General features: G+C 45.1%; 1 protein-coding gene across 1 annotated transcript in view; it reads left to right on the plus strand.

Annotated features, from left to right (window-relative positions):
* kidins220a (kinase D-interacting substrate 220a) overlaps positions 1-27,418 on the plus strand; it is an 89,907-nt gene that overhangs the window by 45,373 nt on the left and 17,116 nt on the right. Inside the window, 3 exon segments of the mRNA XM_080513345.1 lie at positions 1,364-1,526; positions 21,151-21,329; positions 25,980-26,191. Of these exon segments, the coding sequence (XP_080369471.1) occupies positions 1,364-1,526; positions 21,151-21,329; positions 25,980-26,191 (554 nt within the window).

Consider the following 27,418-nt stretch of genomic DNA (forward strand, 5'->3'; position numbering starts at 1 on the left):
GTGAACTCAAAACAATTTCCAGATGATGACAACTTGTTTTAATCCAAAGTCAAAGTCAAAGTCAAAGTCAGCTTTATTGTCCAGTGTGCTAATTTGCATGACGTACAGCACAGATGAAATGTCAGTGCTCTCGGACCCACAGTGCAAAGAGCATGTAACAATAATATTAAAACTAACAATTTAAAAATTAAAAAAAATATATACAACATATAATCATAGAAACAGTAAAGTGACAAGTATGGGTATAAATAGAACAAGAAGGCCGTTGCTCGGCTAATCCCCCGCCGGAGGGCTTTATATTTTCTCACAAAGCAGCTCTAAGGCAGCACACTTGGTACACTAGAGGGTGTTCCATGGGTCCTAGTAGATCATTATGTAGAATCTGAAAGGTCTTCTTCATAAGCTATGTCAAAATACGTCTCCAGAGCCCAAAAGGTGTTTTTATTCACTTAGTGACCCTGTGACCTGATATGCAAATGAGGTCATGGTCACCATGTTGCCCCTTCTCCCCAGGTGGAGTGTCCATGTGTGAAGTTTGGTGACTGTGGGCCCAGGAACTGCTGAGAAATGAGGAGAAATGTTTATATGAAAATACATGTATTTTGCAACCATGACGAGCAAACTTCAGACCCTACCAATCTTCAAGGTCAAGGTCAAGGTCAGGTCACTTGGTATGCTGGAGGGTGTCCCCAGAGTACTAGTAGGTGTGTATAACATTTCAGAGCCCTAGCTCAAAAACCTAGGCCTCCAGAGCCCAAAATGTGTTTTTAAGCACTTCGTGACCCTGTGACCTACTTAATATGCAAATTAGGTCAAGGTCACCATAGTATCCCTTCCCCCTCTGAGATGTATCCACATGAGAAGTTTGGTCACTGTGGGCCCAGGGGTTGCCGAGATATAGGGAGAAACGTTCGAACGGACGGACGTATGGACGTACGGAGACTGTTTCAAGATCCCCCTTCGGGGCCTATCGGCTACGGCGGGGGATAATAAATAGACAGTGACAGTGAATGCAAATATTTGCAAATATATCTAATTTCGTTTAATATGTATATTTCAGAATAGACTGGCAAATCCTTGCAGTTACAAAAGAATCAAGAGAAGGAAAGACTTTGACATTTGTCCATATCTGCAGTTTAATACGTTGGCCTCCAGAGGTCAGGTTAGGTTGATGTGGCCCCTCACCTGAAATGAGTTTGACCCCCTGCTGTGCGGAGAAACACTGCTGAGGGTGGAGGAACAACAAGAACCTGAGGGAGCTGACATGACGTGGCCCAGGTCCTCCTGGCTGTGAGAAGTTTAAATATCCAGGCTGAATATTCAAAAAAGAAACCAACCAGGCTTCCGTCTCTGTCCCTGATAGGCCGTCTGCTCCGAGCCAATCAAATCCTCTTCAACTGGGACCGGCTGGCGTCCTGGATCAACCTGACTGAGCAGTGGCCTTACAGGACGTCCTGGATCATCCTGTTCCTGGAGGAGGCGGACGGGGTGTCGGACCAGCTCCCTCTGAAGACCATCTATGAGAGGTACAGGGCCTGGTCCACCACATCACATCAACTCTACTTCATTCCTCTCTACTTTTCTTTTCCTGGCTTGTTTCTGATTCCTGGTCAAACATAAGGCCAGGCCTGGCAGGCTGGACACACATTACCGTCATTTGACTTATCTTGATGACGACCAGGCCAAATGGCCCAGCTTCTGTTAGGAAGCCATCAAATCTCCCCCAAAGAGACCAACACGCCAGAACAACGTTACAGAAATGGAAGCAATAAAAAAAACAAAAAACAAAAGCGTTTATTGTTCTGGGAGAATGTGAGCATGAGCGATCTGAGCCAGCAGGTGGCAGTAGAGGATTGAGGTTTCCATCTGGGGGCATCGCGAGAGCACGTGTCCAGCCTTTGGCTGTGAGCTGCACACTAATTGGCGAATGACAGACAGATTTTATAATTGATTATCGTGTACAAAGAGTGTGATGACTGAATTATTGCCTGGACTTCTGGAGCACGACGAGATTCTCTGAGAGACACCTTCCTTCACAACGGGACGGAAGGACGAGTGTGTGTGTGTGTGTGTGTGTGTTGAGGTCACACACGTGGCGAGGCCTACCCCCCCCCCCCGGTGGAGGCAGCAGGGGGCCGGCTCAGGCAGCCCGGTCGGTCTGGGTGCTGTTGTTCAGTCGCTGGCCTTTAAAGGTTGCACTCTGTCACAATACACTAGCGCCCACGACTCCCGCGGCAGGGAAGTGTCACAGACCGTTACTGTCAGCGAGCCAGACTGGGGGGGGGGGGGGGGGGGGGGGCAGTGCTCCAACCCCCAACTTCTGCTTCATTACACTAGCTTTTTCCTGTTTGCCTTTGATAGGATATTAATATTTCCTCCACTTTTCTCTGGAGTACTGCACTTGTGTAGTAAAGCAGCGGCCGATACCATTTGTCACCTGATGTTCTAGAAGACTGACGGGACTGTGATCAGGCGACGTTCTGCTTTCTGAGGTTGATATAACAACCTTTATCTTTCATAAACACATACAAATCAAGAAGAAAGGATTAAAAACTGCTCCGATTCTGAAACACTGCGTGTGGTGAGAAAGAGAGCAAAAAAATGTATCTGGATGAAATTGGGAAAAAGAGCATTTGTGTGTCTTTCTCATATCACAACACTCGACAACACCAGGATTGAACGGCTCGTCCTCCTATAATAACATTGTGGGTAAACAACCGAGAGACCTTGGTCTACTGACTGTCAATAAAACCTGTCCTTGACCGTTGACCTTCTCAGTAAAGGGTCATACCTTGGTACTCATTAGGTTTAATACAGCCGCCATCTTGTGTTCTGAGCAAAGGCTGCTGTCGCTGCTCGTCTGCGTCGTCAGCGCCGTCGTCCTGAGCGCTGGCGGTGGAAGAAGCAGGCTAAGTGATGATGACAGGAAGCCTCCATCAGGCTGAACAGCAGGCCGGAGGCCTTATCTCCTGCACACATCTCCTGCTGATAAGACTCCGGCATCTGTGTGTCTTTTTCTGCTTCATTTTTCCTCTTTCTTCTCATGTCCTTCCTGTCCGGGTCCACTCGTTCTGTCTTCCTCCTTCAGCCTCTGATAACCTCACCAGCTCTCACAGCCGCTTTGCTCACGTCTCATTGTGTAGCTTCGAGGCTGAAAGCAGCTGAAAGCGGCTGAAAACATCTGAAAACATCTGAAAACATCTGAAAACAGCTGAAAGCGTCTGAAAACGGCTGAAAACGTCTGAAAACGTCTGAAAACAGCTGAAAGCGGCTGCAAACGGCTGAAAACGGCTGAAAACATCTGAAAACGTCTGAAAACATCTGAAAACAGCTGAAAACGGCTGCAAACGGCTGAAAACATCTGAAAACATCTGAAAACAGCTGAAAACGGCTGCAAACGGCTGAAAACATCTGAAAACGTCTGAAAACAGCTGAAAGCGGCTGCAAACGGCTGAAAACATCTGAAAACGTCTGAAAACGGCTGAAAACGTCTGAAAACGTCTGAGAGCGTCTGAAAACGTCTGAAAACGTCTGAGAGCGTCTGAAAACGTCTGAAAACGGCTGAAAGCGTCTGAAAACAGCTGCAAACATCTGAAAACATCTGAGAGCGTCTGAAAACGTCTGAAAACGGCTGCAAACGTCTGAAAACGGCTGAAAGCGTCTGAAAACGGCTGAAAGCGTCTGAAAGCGTCTGAAAACGTCTAAAAGTGTCTGAAAGCGTCTGAAAACGTCTGAAAGCGTCTGAAAACGTCTAAAAGTGTCTGAAAGCGTCTGAAAGCGGCTGAAAACGGCCTGCAGGATGACAAAGGACTGGACAGTTTTAGTGGCGCAGCAGGAAGAGCTACTTTACGTTAGCAAGGCAGCGTTGACATCAGAGAAATGTCGTGGGGGAATTGATGAACACGTACATGCTGTTATCTTTCAACTCCGTCTCCAAAAGGACCTCATTTGTTGTAGTTTTGAAGACTATAAAAAAGAAAATGAAATGGACGACCTGGAGATTTCACACGTTTGTCTTGTAGAAGAACATATTCTGGCATTGGGATTTATGGTTGGTTATTAGCATTACATTACTGTAAGTAATAGATTACTGAAAATAATTAATCACTGGAATTCATTTATGAAACATTTTAATTATTAATAGAAGTAAACTGTCATTTACTCCTTAACAACTACTAAAGTAATTGATTAGTTACTTAATGTTAAGAAATGATCCCAAATAATTAATTAGTAAAATATTATTTATTTGAATACATTTATTCGTTAATAATAAAAAGGGCACCACAGAGAATCTGGAAATAGCTCATTACCAAAACGTCAGTCTGGCTTTACTACAGAGAGTTCGGGGTCAGTGTAATGACTGCGACAGCCACAAGGGGGCACAGGAGGAGGACTTGATGTGTCCACCAGGGGGCAGTGCAACGAGACATGGCCACTAGATCAGTGTTTTCCAACCTCTCTGAGCCGAGACACACTTTTTTGCTTGGAAATATCTGGAGTCACACCACAACCCGAATATGTTAAACTCTGTAGCCTCTATTAACAATATAAAGTCTTTCTCATCAAAGTTTTATCAACAGGAATCCAGTAAATCCAGAAAGCAAGGACTTTTTTTTAATAGTGACTCCGTCAGTGTGAAACCTGGACCTGATGGATGAAGAGCTGAGATCCTGGTTTTCTAAAACTTCTCCATCACTGTCACTGACACAGTACTTTGATACAAGATGGTAGCAGGAGGTGGAGATGAACCACACTGACGTCTGTCACTTTACATTTCACCGGCAAAGTTCTGTGCTGCCCTCTAGTGGTGAAGAGTATTTATACAGGATTACTCTGCAACACACTGAGAGCAAATGTTTTTCTAGAAAAAAAATGTGAAATTGGATCATTTCGTACGGCTCACCTGACGCAATGGTTGAAAGACTGCACGAGAGGACGGCAGGTGATGCAGTGACTCGATGCATCCATCGGGTGGCGCTACACAGAGAGTGCAGTGACCCACATGCCAACTCAAGCATTTCTGCTGGCTTTTTCTGGGATAGCGTGATGATGTCACTGGCTGCACGCCTCGCTCGCCCTGCAGAGACTGAGAGAGCAGAGACGAGGCTCCTTGGCACATTGGTGGGCGTGTCTTGTTTTGGTTTCTCCTCATGTCAATCTTCCTGGAGGCGGGGCTTCTCCGGCTCTGTGACGTCATCAAATAGAATCAAGGTGTTGAGCTCCCCCACCAGGTAGAACAGAGAAACATCACTGTGAACTCAAGCTGGAGGGAATCAATGAAAAATACACTTTGGGGATTATCTGAACCCCAAATAGAACTTTTATCATGTTTAAAGACCAGAAAAGTCCATTTAGTAGAATATGGGACTTGAACGTCACATCTAGTTTCCTGCCCAGACACGAGGCGTCTTACTTGGTTGGACGAAGGTGAAACGTGTTTCCTGGCCGGGGAACATCTGTTGCTTTGCAGCCAGGGGCGTGTCTCCGGTGTCCCAGAGAAAGAAAACCCGAGTTGTGTCTTGTGGCGCGCAAACACGGGGAAGTCTGCAAATAATCATATGGGCGATGCGGCGCTTCTTGCCGGGTGTGAAGAAGCGAGGTTCAGGTTGGCAGACAAGGGAGTGCAGCTCCGAGATCCAGTGGAAGAAGAGAAAGAAAAGTAGATTTCCTCTTGGCCAGCAAGTTAAAGTTCTGTCCCGGTCCTCGTGGGACAACACACTAGTCCTTGTGTCTCCTTACGAATGTCTTCATCGATGCACATCTGTCTTGGAGGTGTGGGGGGGGGGGCAGATGTTGTACCTGGGCTTGGTGTTGGGTGTCCTGCTGCGTTGGCCGGTGTCTTGACCAAACTGTCTGCCTTCCGTTCCTCTGGGGGGGACGGACTCGGTGGAGCCCCCTGCTGTTGAAGTGCAGTGGTGCAGCTCATTGGGGGGTTGTGGGGCACCCCCTGCTGGGGGGGGGGCATTTCTGGTCACCAGATGTTTCTTTGTCCTCAAAGAAAGCGTGGTCCCTCCTCCTTTTGTCAGGAAGGAGTGATCAATGGAGGGCGAGGGCCCAACACTGGAAATTATATTTCTTTTTATTTGAAATGTACCGTTTGTTTAGGTTATGTGAAAAGATAAATGGTTATATTTTAAAGTGGTTTGTTGTTTTTTTTTTTTTGCTTTTTCTGCATTAGCATTTGCTTTATCACCCAAAGTGACTTCTAAACTGCCGTGTTTCCTTTATTCAGCTGCAGTCGAACTGTTCCTGATGGATGTGGGGAGAATAATGTTTGTGATATCAGAGTGCAGATCATCATTCACGATACAATATTGGTTCAAGTCCCAATATTTCTAACTCTTGACGATTCCCGGCCCACTTTCACTTCGCTGCAGACTGAATATGTCCCTGAACTAAACACAATTCCTCTTCTCTTTTTTAATTTGCCTTTTCATTTCTGTCTTTCTTTATCTTTGGATGAGTGTGTGCAGCCTTTCCTCCCTCCCCAGCAGAGCTGCAGCCCCCTGAGCATTACTAAGTGAATATATTAGTGGTGAAGTGAACGTGGGGGTGAGTCAGCCCCTTATAGGTCAACTGTCGCCCTGCATCTCAGTCACAAGGCAGCTCCTCCTCCTCCTCCTCCTCCTCCTCCTCTTCCTCCACTGCTTCCTTTATTTCAGATATTAAACTACAGGAGACCACAATCCATCTGTGCCTGGAGCTAAATATATTTTATCTGTGACTTAAAAAAACAAACAATAACACAGATTTCTATCTGTGCGTGAGCTCCTTCTACCTCTTTATCCTGCGTATGATTTTAGATTTAACGATTGTAAATGGAAGGAAAGCGAAAGGTTACATCAAATTTTCCAGCAAATCATGTTCTAATCCCTGTTCATGCTCAGTAACTTCCTGCAACTGGCATCAAAAAAAATTTAATGTGCTACTTTGTAAGAAACCTATTGTATTGTGGGACAGAAGTACTCATTAATCACATAAACGATGTCAAATGGTGGACATTTAATTACATTTCAGCCTTTTTACATTTGTTTACTCAATTTTATAAGATTTTTTTTTTTAATTTCAGCTCTTTTCAGCTGTTTGGACAGTTTTTTTTTCTTTATTTAAGAATTTTTAGCTTAAGTTTGCAGATTTAGTTTCACTGTTTTATCAAATTTTTTCAGATTTTAATGATTTATCTTTTTTGAATTTAAAAAAAATTATTTTTAAACCTTTTTAATCGTTTCGGCTGTTTTGAGTTATTTTTGTGGGTATTCCAGATATTGTTAACATGTTTGCAATTTTGAGCTTTTTTATGTCGCTGTTTCACCTTTTTAAGGTGTTTTTAGCTAATTTACTGTTGGAGGTGGTTTTGTCTGTTATAGGCATTCATCCATCTTAATTGTTTCAGTAGTTTGTGTGCACATGTCAAAAATACTGGGAAAGCAGCAGGATGTCAGTGAAACCAGATGGGCGAAACTCTATTTTCCTCTGAGACTTTTCTTTATTTGGATTCAATCCTGGTTATCTTACCAAGAGGAGGCTGAGGAAAACTCAACATTTCTCAGCTGAAATGAAAGAAGTGGGAGGAGACACATTTGACTGGATCAACAATCTTTCTTTACTTTAAATGGATGATGTGAAACCTTCAGCTGTGAGATTAGGCATTGTGAACTGTATTGTGCTGCATGGAGCGTCTGCAGAGGAGCTGCGGAGCCGCATGGCTGCAGAGCTGCAGGTTCCAAACACTTGACTTGTACTGAACACAAATATAAACGCAACACTTTTGTTTTCGCTTCCATTTTTTTATGAGCTGAACTCAAAGACCTAAAACATTTTTCTCACATATTGTTGACAAATGTGAATAGTGAGCACTTCTCCTTCACCTCACAGGTGAGGCATATCGAGACGCTGATTCAGCAGCATGATTATTGACCAGGTGTGCCTCAGGGTGACCAATAAAAGGCCACTCTGAAGTGTGCAGTTCGATCACACAGCACACTGCCACGGGTTTCTTTGTGTTGTTTTGAGGGAGCGTCCAGGCGGCCTGCTGACTGCAGGACTGTCCACCAGAGCTGTTGCCCATGAATTCAATGTTCTTTTCTCTACCATAAGTCGTCTCCAAAGGCTCTGTGAAGACTGAGCAGGTTTCCTCTCTGCACCTTCTACCTGAACGCACAGAACGGAGAGAAAATGGTAACGGCCTTTCGTCCTGTCGCACACAAACACATCGGCTGCTGAATAAAACCATTTTTAGCAGCTTGCTTGGCAGGAACAGGACCATGAAGCTGTGAAGAGTCATTGTAGGACGTGGCGTGAAGAGCAGAGTGGAGCTAATTCCCACAGCGAGGACCAAGTAGCACAGCCGCCCTAATCTGATGGAGAATGTGTAATCGGTTAATAACCTCACTGATTTTTATCATCACTGCTAAGACCTGGGGCCGGCCAGACTAATGCAGGACGGCAAAGCCAAAGGAATCTGCAACAAAGATGGCCCTGTGTGCGCTCACACACACACACACACACACACACACACACACACACACACACTGGAACTGTTGAGAAAACAAAAACAAGAAGTGCTCTGGACCAACACTCTTATTTGTCGCCGTCCAATTAACAAAGTCAGATCCATCTTTGCAGCGTTGTTTTCTTGATCACCAGCAAATTGGATTTGGAGCCTGCAGCCTTGTGACGATCGTTTCCTCTTCCCTTCTTCTTGGGTTTCTGCAGTTCCTCACTTTCACTGCCATTACAGGCTTAACGACTGGAGCTAACCTGGCTCTTCTTTCACTTCATGGTTATTGCCTGAAAGCAGCATTTCCAAGCGCTCTTATTGCACATTGTATGTTTATTCCCTTGATGTTTTTCACAGCCATTACATTACTTTTTCACATTTAATTGAGACTCTTCTGCAGAGCAACTTTAAATGACTGAGCAACTGCAGGTACGGGACGTCATTCAATTTCAAGGTTTGATGACTTGCTCCAAAGATTCTGAACTCAAATTGCAGCTGCGTCTTTTAGCGATAACGATCAGTTTGAGTTTTGTTTAAACTCTTTGCTGACTTTACTTTCTTATGATCAGCAGGCACTTGGCAGATGAACTGCTTTGAGCTTTATATTTAGTGGGGCTGTGAGCTAATTCTGTAGTTTATCATCCCCCGCCGTGGCTGATAGGCCCCGAAGGGGGATCTTGAAACAGTCTCCGTACGTCCGTACGTTCAAACGTTTCTACCTATATCTCGGCAACCCCTGGGCCCACAGTGACCAAACTTCACATGTGGATACATCTCAGAGGGGGAAGGGATACTATGGTGACCTTGACCTAATTTGCATATTAAGTAGGTCACAGGGTCACGAAGTGCTTAAAAACACATTTTGGGCTCTGGAGGCCTAGGTTTTTGAGCTAGGGCTCTGAAATGTTATACACACATGATACACACTCCAGGGATAACCTCCAGTACACCAAGTGACCTGACCTTGACCTTGACCTTGAAGATTGGTAGGGTCTGAAGTTTGCTCGTCATGGTTGCACAATACATGTATTTTCATATAAACATTTCTCCTCATTTCTCAGCAGTTCCTGGGCCCACAGTCACCAAACTTCACACATGGACACTCCACCTGGGGAGAAGGGGCACCATGGTGACCAGGACCTCATTTGCATATCAGGTCACAGGGTCACTAAGTGCATAAAAACACCTTTTGGGCTCTGGAGACGTATTTTGACATAGCTTATGAAGAAGACCTTTCAGATTCTACATAATGATCTACTAGGACCCATGGAACACCCTCTAGTGTACCAAGTGTGCTGCCTTAGAGCTGGCTTTGTGAGAAAATAGAAAGCCCTCCGGCGGGGGATTAGCCCAGCAACGGCCTTCTTGTTTAGCTTTAATGCAATTAAAGAACTAAGAAAAGAGGAACTCTGTTTCTCCCCATTGAATTGAACTGTCCTCTTATGGAAGACTGCAGGTAGAGAACGTTTTGTTTTGTTTGTTTGTTTTTTAATATCAAGAACCTCATTTATTCAAGCAATCAGTAAATTTTTCAAGTAAGTGAAAGTTGGTTCAAAAACAGAAACAGCAGCTTCTTTAGAGCTTCAGAGAGCCACTAGGGTGAACAATGTTTACATAAATAGCTTTGTAATAATATTTGACGCAAGTTTAAAAAAGAGTGGTTTATCCTTGTTAATAGAATATGAGTAATCCTCGGGTTTCAGCCTGTCGTCACTAGAAACTGACGGAGAGCATACAGTGTGTAGGTGGAAAGTGGTTTCTACGGTAAAGGACACCTGAAGTGACACGTGGAACTAAAATCAGCTCAGGTTTAAAACCTTCAAAGTCTGAACCATGAAATATTTTCCAAAAACGTATATTTTTGTTTTTGACCTTATTGACCCCCCCCCCCCCCCCCAACTTTACTTTCAGTAAGTTTCAATTTGTACCATATTTGGTACATAAAGCATTTTTGTTTCCTATATTTCAATTTTTTTATCTGAAGCAAAGAACAACATGTAGCAGCCAGTATTTTAAGTGTTGAAACCTGTTTCCTGCATTGCACATTAACGTCGTTCACATTCTGAGCCTGTCGACATGAACAGAAGAGGAACAAGAAGAACTCTTCTCTTGGTTGGTTTCTCTTTTTGCTTCACAGCCTCTTCATGTGAAAACGGTTTCTCTAATCTCACTGTATACTTTAGGTTCTTTACCATGATCATGTCACACAGATGAAGTAGAGGACTGAACCTCCCGTTTCAAATAACACCATGTGATAAAATACACTTTCTTTAGTCTCACATGAAGGAATCCAGGCTGTTATTTTGTGAATTGAGGATCTCAGGACTCGGTGTTGTTCAGGATTACTTGGAATGACTGTGGGTTCAGAATGTGGGGCTTCCGTTGGTACGACGCCTCGTTTCACCGTCGCCTTAGTAACAGTTAGAGAACAGATACCAAGTTCATCCTAAACATTCGAAATGTTTGAACAAGAAAAACACTGCAAATACCAAGAGTCTCCAAGTTTTCTTCCAAACAAATATGAGTTATATCTGGAACGTTTCACAGCATTTTTTTTTTTTTTTTTTACAAAATCTAGTACGATTGACTCAACAGGGATTCGTGCCACGTTCACGCTGCATGCTAATGCTAATGCTAATGCTAATGCTGTCTTGGTTGGGAGCATCGCTGCAGTCTGCTGCTCAGGCTTCTTCTCTGCAGCAGGTACTTTTGTGAAGAAGTACGGTTAAAAGTTGTGTATGTTATTTCCACGCCCAACTAAAGTGGCACAATGCAAATAATACATTTTTCTTTTAATGAATAAGTAAAGTCTGATAGTTTCACATTCTGTAACAGTGGTGGAAATCACTGATCGTAGAATGAAGTGAACACACAGCAGCCAGGGTGGTGTGTGCGTGCGTGCGTGCGTGCGTGCGTGCGCGTGCGTGTTCAGCCTCTGCATGTTTCTGCACTGCTGAAGTGACGAATCACTGAAAAGCTTCTTGTCAGAAACTGCAGTTGCTTTGGTTGCAGGGTCAACATATTTGGACCTAATGATGCATGAGGGCGGGATCAGTCGAGCCCTCAGAGAGTTTATTCCTGGACGCACCAGATCCACTTCTCAGTGCAAAGGGGGAAAAAAGAAAGTTAAAGTGTGACTGGACCACTGAGTAGGTTCCTGCTCCGCTCTGACATCTGGTGCCCTGCCTGTGCCAGGAGGCCTGCTGCACTCCGGAGGGCTGCACCTGAATCTCCTGTTCATCACACACACACACACACACACACACACACACACACACACACACACACACACACACACACACACACACACACACACACACACACACACGGTTTGTAGCAATGTCTGCATGTTGTAACTGAAATAGCCTTTTCAGTCCAACATATGCATGCACACACTTCAAAACAGATACAAATGACACACACACACACACACACACACACACACACACACACACACACACACACACACACACACACACACACACACACACACACACACACACACACACACACACACACACACACACACACACACACACACACACACACACACAGAGCATGCTCTCACACCAGTGCAGAACATATGTTAACCCCAGCTCCTCTGAGAGTTGGTGTAATTAATCAGAGCCTGAGATACAGGCTGTGTTCAACAAACCCACACATGCACACACCTTCACACAGCGCAGGAAGCAGAAAGCTGCAGCAGAACACTCGCCACGCAGAATTGTAACGCTTTGAGGTGTGAGCCTGTAATGGGGGATCGTTATTTGTGCACGTGTGGAAGGTTGTGTGTATGTATCATATAGAAATCTGTACATTCCGGCTTTATGTTTCATATTTGATGACCACTCGGATCAAGGTATAGAATGCTGTTATTTCAAAGTACAAATCCCAAAGGATCGTCAAATCTATGCCGTATCTCAGTTCTTTCTCTCGGTCTGCTGCAGATGTTCATGTTGTTCAGAGGTTCGATCAGTTTTCTGTAACATGTGTTGGAGCTCTTTGAAAAGAAATGGCAGGTCCCTTCATGCACACACGTCCCAGCAAAGACATCCACATTTCATTGTGCATGTAAAGGTTTTGATGGAGGTGTGGAGATTTGCCAGAGCACCAACCTCATTACACACAGATGTTGTTCCGTACATAAAAACATCAATATTGATGCGTCATGCTGGCCCACCATATCGCTGTGCCGGAGTGTTTCCTGTGGTTTGTGGCCTGACCCTGCTTTCTTCTTCCAAACAATCCCTCTCTGAGCCTCGACTCAGCTCCCACTTCTTGGACACTTCAGAACTTCTTTTCTCTCACTAATCACAGTCTGAATGAATATGTAGCCCTGCAATTCACTGCTAATTAGAGAGACTCTTATCTCAAGTACTGAAACATTAAGATGACACTCTCTTCATTCAGGATTACTTTAATTGGCACAATTATTGTAATTTGGTTGCAATTATGTGTCGGGATAAAGGCGCCATTCCAATGCGTATGTGAGCTATTCTCTTTATGTAAAGTTCTTTAATAAGCTCTTAAATATCTGGACACAAAAAAATGCTGAGATCCTTTTCTTCTCTTATAATGAAGCTTTCTGAACTTCTTCTGCCTTCAGTAAAAAAAAGCCTTTATTCCCTTTTCACAGAACTTATTGTTCTGATGAAATCCTCTCGTATCCTGGACACTTGAGCTAATCTGAAGGAGCTCAAACTGTTTCTCTTCCTTCTCTTCGCTCTCGGAGGGAAAGCCTCCATGTACTGGATTTTGTAAATGACAACAAGGATGTGACCAAATATCAGCAGCAGGTTTAATGCCTGATTACTTCATCATTGCTGTGTTTCGCCCACGACACTGTGATCCTCTGCCGTCCCAGAAGAACCATAACAATCGTGAGAGAATGGTGGCGTTGGTCTTGGCTCTAAATGGTGTCGATGTCGAACGACGGCCGTTATCCTCGTCTTGTGACGAAAGACAACAGGTGATGCAATTCTGACTCTCAGAAGGTTGGTTGGGTTGCTGCTGCGAGCTACAGTAACTAACCAACCAATAGGAAAGCAGTATGAAATAACATACTGACCAGCACCACGCTGGTGCCAAAGCCAAACAGATGATGTTGGGTATTTTTCTCCAAACACATAAATACGATAGGAGTGAGGACTCCGTTCATTTTTTTCGTGATTGGACGGCGCACGCTTGTGGCATTTTATTCTTGCGCAATCACGTCGACTCACGTAAATTGTCGGCTGCGATCCAGCTTGAGTTTTCCTCGTGCAATCTGCACACAGCAACCTTCGAGTCGTGTCCAAGGTTTCTTCGATTCAAGCTGCAAACTGAAAGGTTTGAATGGCAGAGTGTCTCAGGTGTTTCTCAGTGGAGAGCATTCAGGTGGTCCACACCCACACAGTCATGCACATGGCCGAGTGTGTGCATGTGTCATGTGGTTCTATATTGTTGCTCGTCGCTCCTTCAGGTGTTTGTTGGTGGTGACTAAAGCATGAATCACCTACAGCCAGCGCCATCGCCATCGCCAGCGCCATGTCCAACCCCTACTGAGCTGCTTCACATAGAAAACAAACTGGAATAACAAAGGCAGGCTGGTCAGTGTGCACAGGTGACACAAGAGGAGTCGGTGAGTGGGTGAGGGAGCGAGTGAGGGAGTGAGTGAGGGAGTGAGTGAGTGAGGGACTGAGTGAGTGAGTGAGTGAGGGATGAGGTAGTGAGTGAGGGAGGGAGGGAGGGAGTGAGGGAGTGAGTGAGTGAGTGAGGGACTGAGTGAGTGAGTGAGTGAGGGATGAGGTAGTGAGTGAGGGAGGGAGGGAGGGAGTGAGTGAGTGAGGTAGTGAGTGAGTGAGGGAGTGAGTGAGGTAGGTATGGAGGTAGGTATGGAGGTAGTGAGTGAATGAGGTAGTGAGTGAGGTAGGTATGGAGGTAGTGAGTGAGTGAGGTAGGTAGGGAGGTAGTGAGTGAGGTAGTGAGTGAGTGAGGCAGTGAGTGAGGTAGGTAGGGAGGTAGTGAGTGAGTGAGTGAGTGAGGTAGGGAGTGAGTGAGTGAGGTAGGGAGGGAGGTAGTGAGTGAGGTAGGGAGGTAGTGAGTGAGGTAGTGAGTGAGGGAAGGTAGTGAGGTAGTGAGTGAGGTAGTGAGGGAGTGAGGTAATGAGGGAGTGAGTGAGGTAGGGAGGTAGTGAGTGAGGTAGTGAGGGAGTGAGGTAATGAGGGAGTGAGTGAGGTAGTGAGGGAGTGAGTCTTTGGACTGTGTGTTTGGGTCAGCACAGGAGGACGGAGGGACGTTACGCAGCGCTCTTTGTTTGAAAATCCTCAAAGCTCTTTCCTCCCGGCCTGAAGCCGAGGTGGAGGATTAGTCTAATTGGCCTGAAACAAGAGAGCTGCTCTGTTCTCTCTTTTTGCACAAGTAATCGTTTCAAGTGCGATAAAATCCTTTTCCACTCCACTGAACCTCCTCTGGTATTCAGTCAGTCATCTGTCAGTGGCCAACATGCCGGTACAATACATCACCACTTCATTGTGATCCATATCAACATTTGCAACGTACATGAACTGTGCTGAACTGTGATGTTTGACCGATCAGTCCGAGGTCACTGTCGACCCGTCAGTGAGCTCTGTGACGAGGGAAGAGACGCACACCTTCCATGAAACTATGAGAAAGAAGCTGTCGACAACCTCTAATGTCTGTTTAGATCATGTTTTCAAGTGGAAAAGCCGAATGTCTCATCTGACCAGGGAAAAGTAAAATGATTGAGGCACCGTTCACAAGATATCAATTAATCCAGACCATTCCTACTGTTCACGTACATGAAAACCACAGTGGGATTCCCTGAAAACTGCACTTTTAAAAAACAACTTCTAAAGTGGAATGTTTAAATACACTGTGTAATCGTGTTAATTTATGAAATCATCATCTGGATGACATGTCTGTTGTGCAGATTGAACCAGACTTGAGGATTTCACATTGTGAATCTGTCATTTCCAGGATAACTTGCGTTGTTGCAAAACTGATTTCATACCGACTGGCCACAGGGAAGAAGATAGAAGCACAAGAATCATGTAAAAACAACCAGAAACCACAGCGGGTTTGAATTCTGAGTAAGAAAAGAGCTAATGGAGGGAGCTACACCTCCCAGAGCACAAGAACATTAACAGGGTGTACGTAATGGGACGTTTATCTTGCAGGTCATATCGTGATCACAACACTCAACATGTCCTCCTGCCTGCGAGCAGCCGACAAAAGAAATAGGTGGATGACTGAGAAACGGACAGCTGCCCCATACTTTGGTTTTTCTGCAGCGTTGAGCATTGTCGCTGATCTCTGACCTGTTCACCGGCTCTTTGTGGAAGAGCTGCTGGGGGCTATAAATAGCAACGCAGGGTTGCAAAAGGGTTGGTGCTGACCTTTTAAGCAGACCGTTAGATTCACCAGTCACACACACACACACACACACACACACACACACTCACACTCTCTGAACAGTTGTGAACACCCTGGCCATTTACCAGTGGACGGCGGTCAGACCCTGCTGTGTACAAACCTCACAGAAATGGCCGTTAATGACTCCTGCAGCAGCAAATGGAAGATTCAATCTTTCCCTTCTTTCCTGAGAGGACACAACACAATCTTTTTCTCCCCCATCTTTGCTTTCAAAGCCTCTTTTATTTGGAATGTGATTGTGCTTCCAGCCACTCTGCAGCTCAGGGATTTACTAATCAGAATCTTCAGCTGTGTCTCTTTCTACACTGAGTTCCTCATCAGGCACAACTCTGCTCCCTTACCTCTGATACGCACATCGCAAAGGAGAAGCGTTAGTTCTGTCATCCACTCTCCGTCCTCTCGTTGTCTCCTCTTGCTCTCCGGTGTCTCTGTGGCCGTTGGCGTCCTCTCCTCCCCCCCTCCTCGGGTTGCTGATGCATGCGCCGCTTCCTCCACAGTCAAACCGAGGATTACTGGTTGAGCCGGACGATCTCGAGCTTTGTCACATTCATCTCCCTCGGCACGGACTTCAGTGCCACGACGGACTTGTTCCAGATGTATAATCTGCTGCTGCACATTTGTCTTCACTGTCGCCGTCCAGCAATGTAGCTCAGCATCACGCCGCCGATCAAATAGCGACACGTACGGTTAAGGAGTTCATGCCGTAGTTAGCGTCACAATGAAGCAGCTCTGCCGTGGCTGGAGGATTCTCTCCTCTCCCTGTGCAATCAGCTATAGTTACTCTGAGGAGGGTTCACGTAAGGTTTTTGGGGTCTGGAACGAGGAGGCTCAATTTTTGCTGCTGCACATGAGTTTAATCAAGTTTTTCGGGGAAGCGCCGAGTCCTGAGCCTTTCTCACCGAGGGGCCGCTCGCTCTCGCTTTTATCAGCCTGGTGTGTTTCCTATTAGCCTGCTTGTCTCTGTGGTTTGCGTTGGGATGCTCAGGTCCAGCTTAGTACAAGAGAGCTTCAATTACTGCACTAAACTTTGCCACAAATGTATATGAAAAGCAGATGCGACCACAAGTTGTCAGCTGGCACTGCCAAGACAAGGAGGCAAGAAAGAGAGAAACTGGGGCGGGGGGGGGCACAGAGAGAGCGGGTGTCCACAGGACTTGAGGCATTTGATTTAAATCAGGGAAATAGGTCTGTATTTGAAGCAGACAGGAGACATGGCGTCGTCTAAAGTGAAACCATATTCCTCCTCTCCCCCCTGGCGTCTGGGTGGTGGAAGCCTTGGCGGCTTCCCCTGTAACAACAACCTCCCTCAGTATTGATGCTGCGAGTCCACGCGCCAACATGCCTGTCCACTGTTGTCCCAGAGAGGTCCTCGCCGTCCCCCTCCACGCGCGGGACAGGAATGTGGCGGACCCGGGCCTGGTTAGCTTCTTCGCCCACATGCTGTCGCCCGGTCCCACAGTGTCTGACACTGAGACTCTTGAGCTCCTCAAACACAGCGAGCACAGGCCCCTCGCTGTCTCTGAGCCCCTTTATGGAAGCGTTTGGCAGCGGCCGCCTCTTTGTGGCGTGCGACGGTCGTCCGTAGGCACAGAGGCTGGCTGTGAAGCAAAGTCAAGTGCCACATTCATACTTCCAGTGCCTTTGGTGCAGAAGGGATAGAGCCATGAATTCCGCTGCCCGCCATCAGCTGCAGTGTGTGGGAGGTTGAGAGGAGAAGAAAGCCTGCGCTGGGACGCATTAGCATTTGGATCAGCTCAGAGCTCCCAGCGGCCTCGCCGGACCAAAGCGCCTGTATCGACGAGCGCCGTGCTGTCAATGGGCCCATTGTCCAACGGCCACCGAGACATCTGACGGCCCGGCTCGTCCTCGCCTCTGGGAAAGTAGCAGCTCCAGCCAGAGATAACCAATCAGGATGATCAAGTATGACTAAAGGCTGAAATGTGCTGGGTCACTTTCTGAACTGCTCAGGTCACCAACCCACAGTCAGCTGACCTCATCTTTCATACATTGTGCATTCATTTCCTTTCCTTTCATTCTCTTGTTTTTCTAAAAGAAAAGTTCCCTTTTCCTTTATGTATTTCATGATGTCTCTGACTGTTATATTCAGATGTGTTTAAACTGCACGTGACACTGTATATTTGGGACCAGCACAACCACACATCACCAAATTGTACAAGACAAATAAACTCTTAACAAAAGTCGGTATTTGGAGACAAAATGACATGTTTAACTGGATCTCCTAAATTTGACAATGAGGTAGGATTATTAACGTCTTGAAGTATGATCATGTACAATAATTCCTTGTGAAGTGTCCCTCTTGATATTATTGGGGTGCTAAAAAACCCCACAAGTATTGAATTGGACTCATTATTGCAGATTTACGTTTAAAAAATTATATTTATTACATTTCTATGCTGATGACAGTTAATTGTTTTGCACTGACTCCTGAAGGAGCACTTCAATATTCAAAAGTTAAATTGGTCCCTGAAGTAAATTAAATTTTATTTAATAATTATCTTGTGCATGTGCATATATGTAGAAATATTGTATACATCTTTGTATTGGTTCAGTTATGTGCTTCTAAATAATCACAACACATTTGATGTTTGGTTCGTTCAATATCAACTGGTTCTACAATTTGAAATGTTTTTTTTTTTTAACCGATTAATTGAAAAATTAATGGACCAATTAATCGATTATTAAGATAATGGTTAGTTGCAGCCCTCGTGTGTTGCTTCCACCCACCTGGGATGTTCTGAGAAGTGACGTCTGCAGTAAGATTAAGTTAAGATTTGCGCTGCTTGATATTGGATGAAGATGACATACTGTTGTTCTTTACTTCAATAATATTATGTCTCGTGATAAATTCACACTTAAGTATATGATGCTAATATATACATACATCTTCTTTGATGTAATTCTAGTGTCGCCTCTGCAGTGATTAGACAAACATGTTGCCATGCAGAGCATCCAAGTGCAGTGGAAGCAGAATTCAGTGATGTACACAGAAAATGATGATCAATCACGTCTCATCAGACTGAGCAGAAGATTTCTTGTTAGTATTTGATAAAGCTCCATCGGGCCATAGTGGCATTGGAAAAACAAGTCATTACCTTATATTCAAGGCCTTTGAAAACAGTGTTTCTGGGACAACTCTATCATCCGAGGGTTTGTTGCCAGATTGTAGGTTTGAGACATCCTGTAACCACAAGGTCACGGGTTCAAGCTCTGCAGTAGCAGATGTGTCCATCAGCAGCCATCTGTCCTGTCAAAATGTCCTTGAACACAAGACAGGACCCCTACCTGTTCACCCACCAGAAGCTGTCTGGACAGGACTTTCACACTCAAAGCCAAAAAAGGACTTCCTGTAAGTTCTGGGTTCTGAGCGCTGACAGGGGTCAGATCAGCTGGAAGGCTGAGTGCATTAAAGTGTGTGATGATTCAGATTATGGGCGAACAGAGTCCCGTGTTCAGCCACGGCCAGGTGCAGCCCTCATTCTGCGACGGCAGTCGTGGCAACGGTCATTCAATCAAGTCTGAAGAAGACCTACCTCTGTTCCTTCTCTAAACTCGATCAGTCCGACGGGAAAAGAAAGAGAAAACCCCCCCAAGTCGTCCGTCTGTAGTCCCTCCAGGCTGCAGCTCTTCACCACGACTGGACACGCAAAAGACCAGTGAAACAACAAATGAAGTTCATCTGAAGCTTCTCAAAGACGATCACACTGCCCAAAACGTCTGTTTCAAAAGGTTTGACCAAAACTGTGTTTTATGTCTAGTTTTGAACACGAGATAGAAGTTGTGCTGGTCGGACTGCAGACCTCAGGAGTATCACTGCAGTACGTCCAGGGGAGAAGAGGTGCATGTCACTGGACTGAAGGTGAAAAAGCTGAGAACTGGATGAAGACAAACGGAGGCAGAATGTGAGAAATGTCCGGAGTGTCTTCATTCACCTGATCAGAGCCAAACGGTTGTAAGTCAGAGTTGTAGGTTTCCAGTCTGCATGATGGTATCAGCAGCAGGTCTCTCGTTGGCCCTTCTCGGTTAAACTGGTACCTTTTCAAACTTGTTTAGCTGATTTCCTACATTAAATATTCATCTTCATTTTCAGCATTTCAGAATGGCAATTTACACGCTGAGATTTTTAAAAATATTTTAAAACACAACAAGGATTTGGATTTTCTCTGCACTGAATCAATCATTTGTTCAAATCTTCACGTTATTAATAAAGCACAAGGTTATGTTTTCTTCTGTTTGAGCCCGGAGAAGCGATCTGACGCATTAGTGGTGCTTTCTGAAAACATGTTTGCTCAGATAACCAACATGATGTTCACCATGGCGGTGGATCCAGAGCGCTTCCGTCTGCTGCTTGCTAAATGAGCCTGATTGTCATCTTCTCAGGTTTCCTCCTCTGCTCAGAAAAGATAACATCCCTCACTCTATCTCTCCTCCAACATCCCCCCCTTTCACTATCTTGGCTTTTCTAAATCCAGTTATCTCTGCTCTCATGATGACGATGACCGTTGGCGTATCTCTTCTATCTTAACAGTTCTGCTTGCTATTTCCTCTTTTCTTTTTTCATCAGAATGCAACACTTTGTTGTTTGCTTCCGTGAACTGAAGAACATGTTTACACACTTGTGCCGTATTTCAATAAGGCAGATGCAGATCCTGCACTCCGTCCGTCACCAAATAGAAACCTCTTTCTAAATATATCTGTCCTGCTACATTTCTCCATTTCCCATTTGAATGAGCTCTTCCAGACGTGTGCGACACTGATCATGGCTGCTGTTTGACCGCAGGTTGGTCGATTGTGACAACATCTGTCACTGTAGCTTCAAATGTGCAGTGAGAGAGTTGGAGGACAGCCAATCTGCAAGAATCTTCCGAACTTTTGAAAACTCTCCCAACACCTCAGAGCTCTGAAGTGCAGCTCCTCTCCAGACTAACGGGACGAAGCAGCAGAAAACCAGTTGTAGTGAAAAGTGTGTGACACAACAGTTTGTGGGGTTCTGAAAGAGTATTTCCATTTGGAGCTGCGACAGGAGAAGACTTGTAAACAACACAACATGCCAGTGAAGTTGATGGACGTTGCCTCTGGTTCGTCGTGCGGTCAAACATGTTGATGCCAGAGTTTATGAACTCCAGGCCACAGTCTGTGAACTCCAACTGATACGACTGCTGAAACTCTGCATGTTTCTTTCTGTGTTTTTCTCGCAGGATCTCCAAGAACATCCCCACCACTAAGGATGTGGAGCCTCTGCTGGAGATCGACGGGGACGTGAGGAGCTTCGAGGTCTTCCTTTCCTCTCGGACGCCCGTCCTCACAGCCAGGGACGTGGAGATGTTCCTGCCCTGCACCGTCAACCTGGATCCCAAACTCAGGGAGATCATCGCAGGTCTGTACGCCCCGGCTTCATCTGTGGAACAGTGACCAGTCCGCTTTCCACAAGAGGAGGACTTAGAATGATTCATCTTCACAAATCTGTTTCCTCATTCACTGTTATGAAGATGATGATGATGATGATGATGATGATCACCCTAATCTGGCAGCTATAAATAAGTAGATAATGTATACAATCATTCATTTTGTCATTGTTTGGAAATCATTTCCATCTGGACGTCTTAAAAGTTGCTCTCAAGCTCAAAATGTGTGGACACACATGCTTTGGCAGAAATCAAGTGAGAAAGGAGCTGTAGTATGTAGGACTCGTAAGTGTTCAACTCATTTTGAGCTTTTAACAAAGCATGAAGCAGTTTCTGACAAAGTCCGTCAGATGAAGGACTTGGTTTTGAGACGTTTCACCTTGATTTGCACCAGGAGGCATCGTAACACATTTTATTATGTTTAAATTCCACTTATCGGAGCTTCAACTTGTCCCAATTTGGCATTTTCTTCATATCCTTACTCTGACAAAGGGACAATTAGGAGGGGATGTTATTTTAAATGAATGTTCCTCGATGTTCTTGAGTGTAAATTGGCTGCATGTGGCCCCGAGGGGCCAAACACGTGGGCCACAACTGGGTCACCCAGAGTTTCCAATAAGACCTTTAATGTCCCACTGCTTAGTAGAAAAGGGTCAGAAAGAGGTTTTAACTGCGATTTTAAAATCTAAATCACATGACGGCAAAACTCATTGTGTGCTGCTCAGTGGTGCAGCTTGTTACACTCTTACAAGCTAAGTAGCATTAGCATCACAGCCAAATGTGATGTAAGAGTCTGCTAATCAACTAGTGACCTTGCTGCCATCAATAAAGCGTCACAGTCGTTTCAGAGAGCAATTTGTGGAAACTGTCACGCGAGCTGCTTTGTTAGCATTACAGCACCACAGTTGTATGAATAGTGAACACATGCTCCTCCTCCTGCGTTCTGAACTGTGGGAAAGCTTTTTGTGAAGAACATTTCAGGTTTTCCGCAACAGATATTGTAAACGTGTACTTTACGTTAAAATGTCCAGGATGTACTTGTGTTTTCTTTGCTGTGAATGGAGGGGGCTAACTGTCTATGTTTACTGGTTATTCTGCTCGCTGGACTTGTTATATGTCGATAGTTTATTTCTTTATTTCTTTATTTATTTGAGCAGTACACATTCTGCTCAAAAGCAGTGGGCTGAAGCAAGAAGCTTCTGAGCTCCGCCCCCAAACTCTGAGCAACAAGAAGTACATTCCACACTAGAATAGAAGGAACAAAACGTCAACAACAACAAAACATCAACAAAAAAGAACCTCCCACATTTCAAACCACTATATCAACACGGACCAAACTTACGACACACACACACACACACACACACACACACACACACACACACACACACACACACACACGCACACACACACACACACACACACACACACACACACACAAGTTGACCCTACTTCTCCCTCTAATGCATTTCTTCTTCTCTGTATGTTTCAAAAGTCTTTTGTTTGTATTTATATTTGACCAGGTTGATGTTTGGACGTCGTTTCAATTTGTTCCACAGTTGAACACCTTTAACTGTCGGGATAAAACTTTTCAGGGTTCTACTGTGTTTCTGAGTCCTAAAGTTTAATTTATCACGTATTTCATAACGACCAGTACGATCTGGAACCTTCTTTGTATTTGTCTCGGTAACAATCTGTAACCTGCTTTATAGAACATCTGTACTTTATTGAACATCTGTACTTTATAGAACATCTGTACTGCTTGGAACTCAACAATGTCACTAAACTTCATGATCTTTGATTTAAAAAAATAATGAGTTAGTGTGGTCCAGAAACCTTTATGAATTAATCCAATAGCTCTTTTTTGTAACATTACTATTGGTTTTACTGTGTTTTTATAAGTACTACCCCAAGCCACAGTACAATAATATAAATAGGGCAAAATCAGAGAACAGTATACGGTGTGTAAAACTTTGATATTTATAATGTGCTTTGCTTTTGCTATTATTGCAATGTTTCTTGAGATTTCCGTAGATATATATTTGATGTGAGATTTCCAAGGAATTTTATCATCTCTAATAACTCCAAGGAATGTGATTCCATGCACCCACTCTATAACAACACTCTATAACAACGCTCTATAACAACACTATAACAATGCTCTATAACAACACTCTATAACAACGCTCTATAACAACGCTCTATAACAACGCTCTATAACAACACTCTATAACAACGCTCTATAACAACACTATAACAATGCTCTATAACAACGCTCTATAACAACGCTCTATAACAACGCTCTATAACAACGCTCTATAACAACGCTCTATAACAACGCTCTATAACAACGCTCTATAACAATGCTCTATAACAACGCTCTATAACAACACTCTATAACGCTCTATAACAACGCTCTATAACAACGCTCTATAACAACGCTCTATAACAACACTCTATAACGCTCTATAACAACGCTCTATAACAACGCTCTATAACAACGCTCTATAACAACGCTCTATAACGCTCTATAACAACGCTCTATAACAACGCTCTATAACAACACTCTATAACGCTCTATAACAACGCTCTATAACAACGCTCTATAACAACGCTCTATAACAACACTCTATAACAACACTCTATAACAACGCTCTATCACAACGCTCTATAACAACGCTCTATAACAACACCCTCTATCTGAACTGCTTCCTGCGAATTGGAATTACAGTTGCCGAATATCATCATTTTGCTTTTATTCAGATTTAGAGATCATTAGTTTTGTTTGAACCGTTTGTTGACACTCTTGAGTTCCAAGTTAACAATTTGACAGAGTCGTTTTAAATCGTCTCCTGAAGCAAAAACCTTTGACACGCCACCTGAAGTCCAATAGGAATCGTACAAAGTGGCTTTGAGAGGAGCTGTGAGCTGTGAGCAGAGCAGGGCCGGCTCATTTGGCAGTGAGGTGGCTCACAGGTTTTGGAGGGTTTGCTCTCACTAACCCACGTCTCACTTCTCATTTCCAAACAATCAAATGTCGAGCAGGTTTTCACTGCAGCGCCGTGGGATCGGCACAATATTCTTCACCAATCTGCGGAGTTCACAGTTTGTAGACGCCGTGATGTAAGAGAGCATGAGTGTCGGCCTGTACTCTCACTGGCGTGCGTCAGCGTCCATTCAGCGTGTCCGAGAGTGTCGATGATGCCGAGTGTGAAGCTGCTGCATCATCGCGTTATGAGAGCACAGAAGACACACACAGTCTGTTCCACGGACTTTGAATCATGCGGTTCTGAACCAGAATCTCAGTGGTGGGACTCATTTCACCGCTCAGGGACTGTGTGGGTGTTTCCACCTCCACGTGTGTCTCCGGGGGGGGGGGGGGGGGCGGAAGGTGACCAGTCAACGCTCCTCCAGTCGGTCCTCGCCGGCCGCCGTCCTGCGGCCGGCCGGTGGGCGGCGCCGCCGCCGACCACCGCCCATGAGCCTGACTCACACCATAAGGCGTCCATTGTGTCCCGGGCTGGACGGGGACTCGCTCAGCAGCCACTTGTATAACCAGGAGACTGTCTGGTGCCGGCTGCTCCGACGCGCTCTCCAGCCACACAGAGACACTCTGTTCTGTCTTCAGGCCCACTGAACTTTAATTTGGAAGCTTTTTAGCAGAGCCGCCACTGCGCTGCTCTCCACAGCACCGTCGATTCTCATGAAAACCATTGTGGCGGAGCGCTCATGGGTTCACGTGGTCCGCTGTGTTTGTTTACATGGTTGGGCTTGTTTGCCGGGACATGGAGGGGCTCCGGGTGCCAGAGTGGTCACGTGGCCGCTGGCGTCTCATTTGGAAAACAGAATATCAGCACGCCTGCTGTTTGTGAGCAAACACTGTAGTAAGAATCAAAGTGAGAATGGAATTCAGAGTTGAAAGGTCGTGGTAATCGTCACATCTGCGCTCCCTTTCTTTCCAGCATCTAGTTGTTTGGTTGTCTTTGATTTTGACTGAACAACGCTCTGGTTTAACAACACAGCGTTCAGAGTGGAGACTCTTCACTTTTCTCTTTGTGCATTCACAATTTTCTACCCAACATGAAGTTTCACTGAATAATATGCATGGAGCCCATTTTATCTGTTTCATTTCAATAATACACCAGACTCTTTCAAATGGCTCCCGTTTCCGAAATACAATACACAGGAAAAGAAGAAAAGAAATAAAATGACAAAAGTGGGTGAACTGGGTATAAAAATATAAATGACTAAAGTGATAGCTCAAAAGCAATGACTGAAAATTGGAGAGAAAAATGATTAGAGGTTAAATAGCTGAAACGGCTTCAACTGCATCTGGCTGAAATCGCTGAATCCACTCAAAATTGCTAAAACTGTGGTAAAAATGTCCATTATTTCCACTTCCTCAATGAATTTCTTAATAAGCCATGTTGTCTTCCTGTCAAAACGTGAGCATGTTTTCATTCTCCAGATGAATTTAGTTTGGCGTAAAGTCTTCTTGTCATGAATGTGGAAACGATGAAATGAGCCAATGGACTGCCGTGAAGGATCTGGAGGTCCGAGCTGGACATGATCACCATTGTTGTAGATAAACACCTCCTTTCTCCTCCTCCTCCTCCTCTCAGATGTCCGTGCAGCGCGGGAGCAGATGCACATGGGAGGTGTGACCTACCCCACCATGCCCCTGCAGGAGGCGGCCCCCCGGCCCCAGTCGGGGTACGGCCAGCCGGCCTCGGCCTGCTCCCCGACCGCCTCCTTCGCCGCCTCGCTGCCTCCTCAGCCCCACAGCGCCTACTTCAGCGGGATGACGGGTCCTCAGCACCCCTTTTACAACCGGGTGAGGCAGCAGAGCCCTGGAGCTTTAAGGCTCTTCCTCTTTCTCTGCAGGTTGAAGTCCTTCAGGGGTCTGACACTCTTCAGTTCAGGGCCACAAACCAGGAACCGTCACATAATAACCCTCCGCTACACACTTTTGGACATTCCTGGATTTTTCCTGTGTTTAAAGTCCCAGTGAAATGTAAAACACTACTTTGCAAAAAAACGATAGTTGCGGTTCTACTTGTAAGGTTCCTCCGACTCTGCCCCACCACTGTTGTCGCATAACAAAGTTATTTGAATTTTGAATCTCCAGCCGAGGAAGTCGGGGGAATCCTTCTTCTTCGTGGGCGTGACGTCACGAGTTGTGCAGATCTCCATCTGTTGTGTTTATATCGGCTTGTTTCCTCTTAAATATCAAAGTTTTTACAGTGTTTTGAAGTTATAGTCGGCGTTTTATGAGCCTTGATGAAAGATTGAACCTGGAAGAGACCAGAGAGAGGAGAAAAGGAGCACGGGCGGCGGGAGCCGCTAGCCGTTAGCTCGCACGGCTAGCGGGAGGTGCTAGCTCAGGGGCTAGTAGACGATCAAGTAACACCTGGACTCATCTTCAGTGATTCCACAGTCAGAAAAGCACTTCGATCCAGGAAGCCGGTCGTTCTGCCAAAAGTCAGGACTCAAAGCCTCAAAGGTGAAAAGTGGCGGCTGCTGAGGCGAGGAGACGAGGACGAATGGAGGACGAAGCGTCTTCTGCTTCCTCAAACATGTTCCAGACGGGGTCACCGATGGCAGAACCACCTTCTGTGTCTTCTTCATCAATCACTGGGTTTGAAATGACCATGATGATGAAATATGGTTCAATTCAGCCTCTTCGTGGTCAAAACTCTGATCCTCCATAATGTAAACACAACTTGGGCGTGTGCACAACTCGTGATGTCACTCTATTATTGTCAGAAGCTCCGACCAGCAGAGGAAATGCCAACGTTTATCGGCTATTTTCTCTCAGATTGTCGCGTTTTAACATTTTACCCTTCAGCCAGTTAGCAGGAAAATGTTCTAGAAGAGACACCAGAGAGTTTTGGAGGTAAAATTTTCATTTCACTGGGATTTTAAGTGAAAAGCAGCAGTTTGAAGAAAGATTAAAAAAAATAATAACTGTGAAATGTCTAGAAATGACATGCATCATAAATTCAGCTCAGGAGTCAGTGACATGTTGTGTGACTGCCTAAAACGGAGCAATTCTTCTTTG

The sequence above is a fragment of the Blennius ocellaris genome (genome assembly GCF_963422515.1).
Source record: "Blennius ocellaris genome assembly, chromosome: 17".
Classification (NCBI taxonomy): domain Eukaryota; kingdom Metazoa; phylum Chordata; class Actinopteri; order Blenniiformes; family Blenniidae; genus Blennius; species Blennius ocellaris.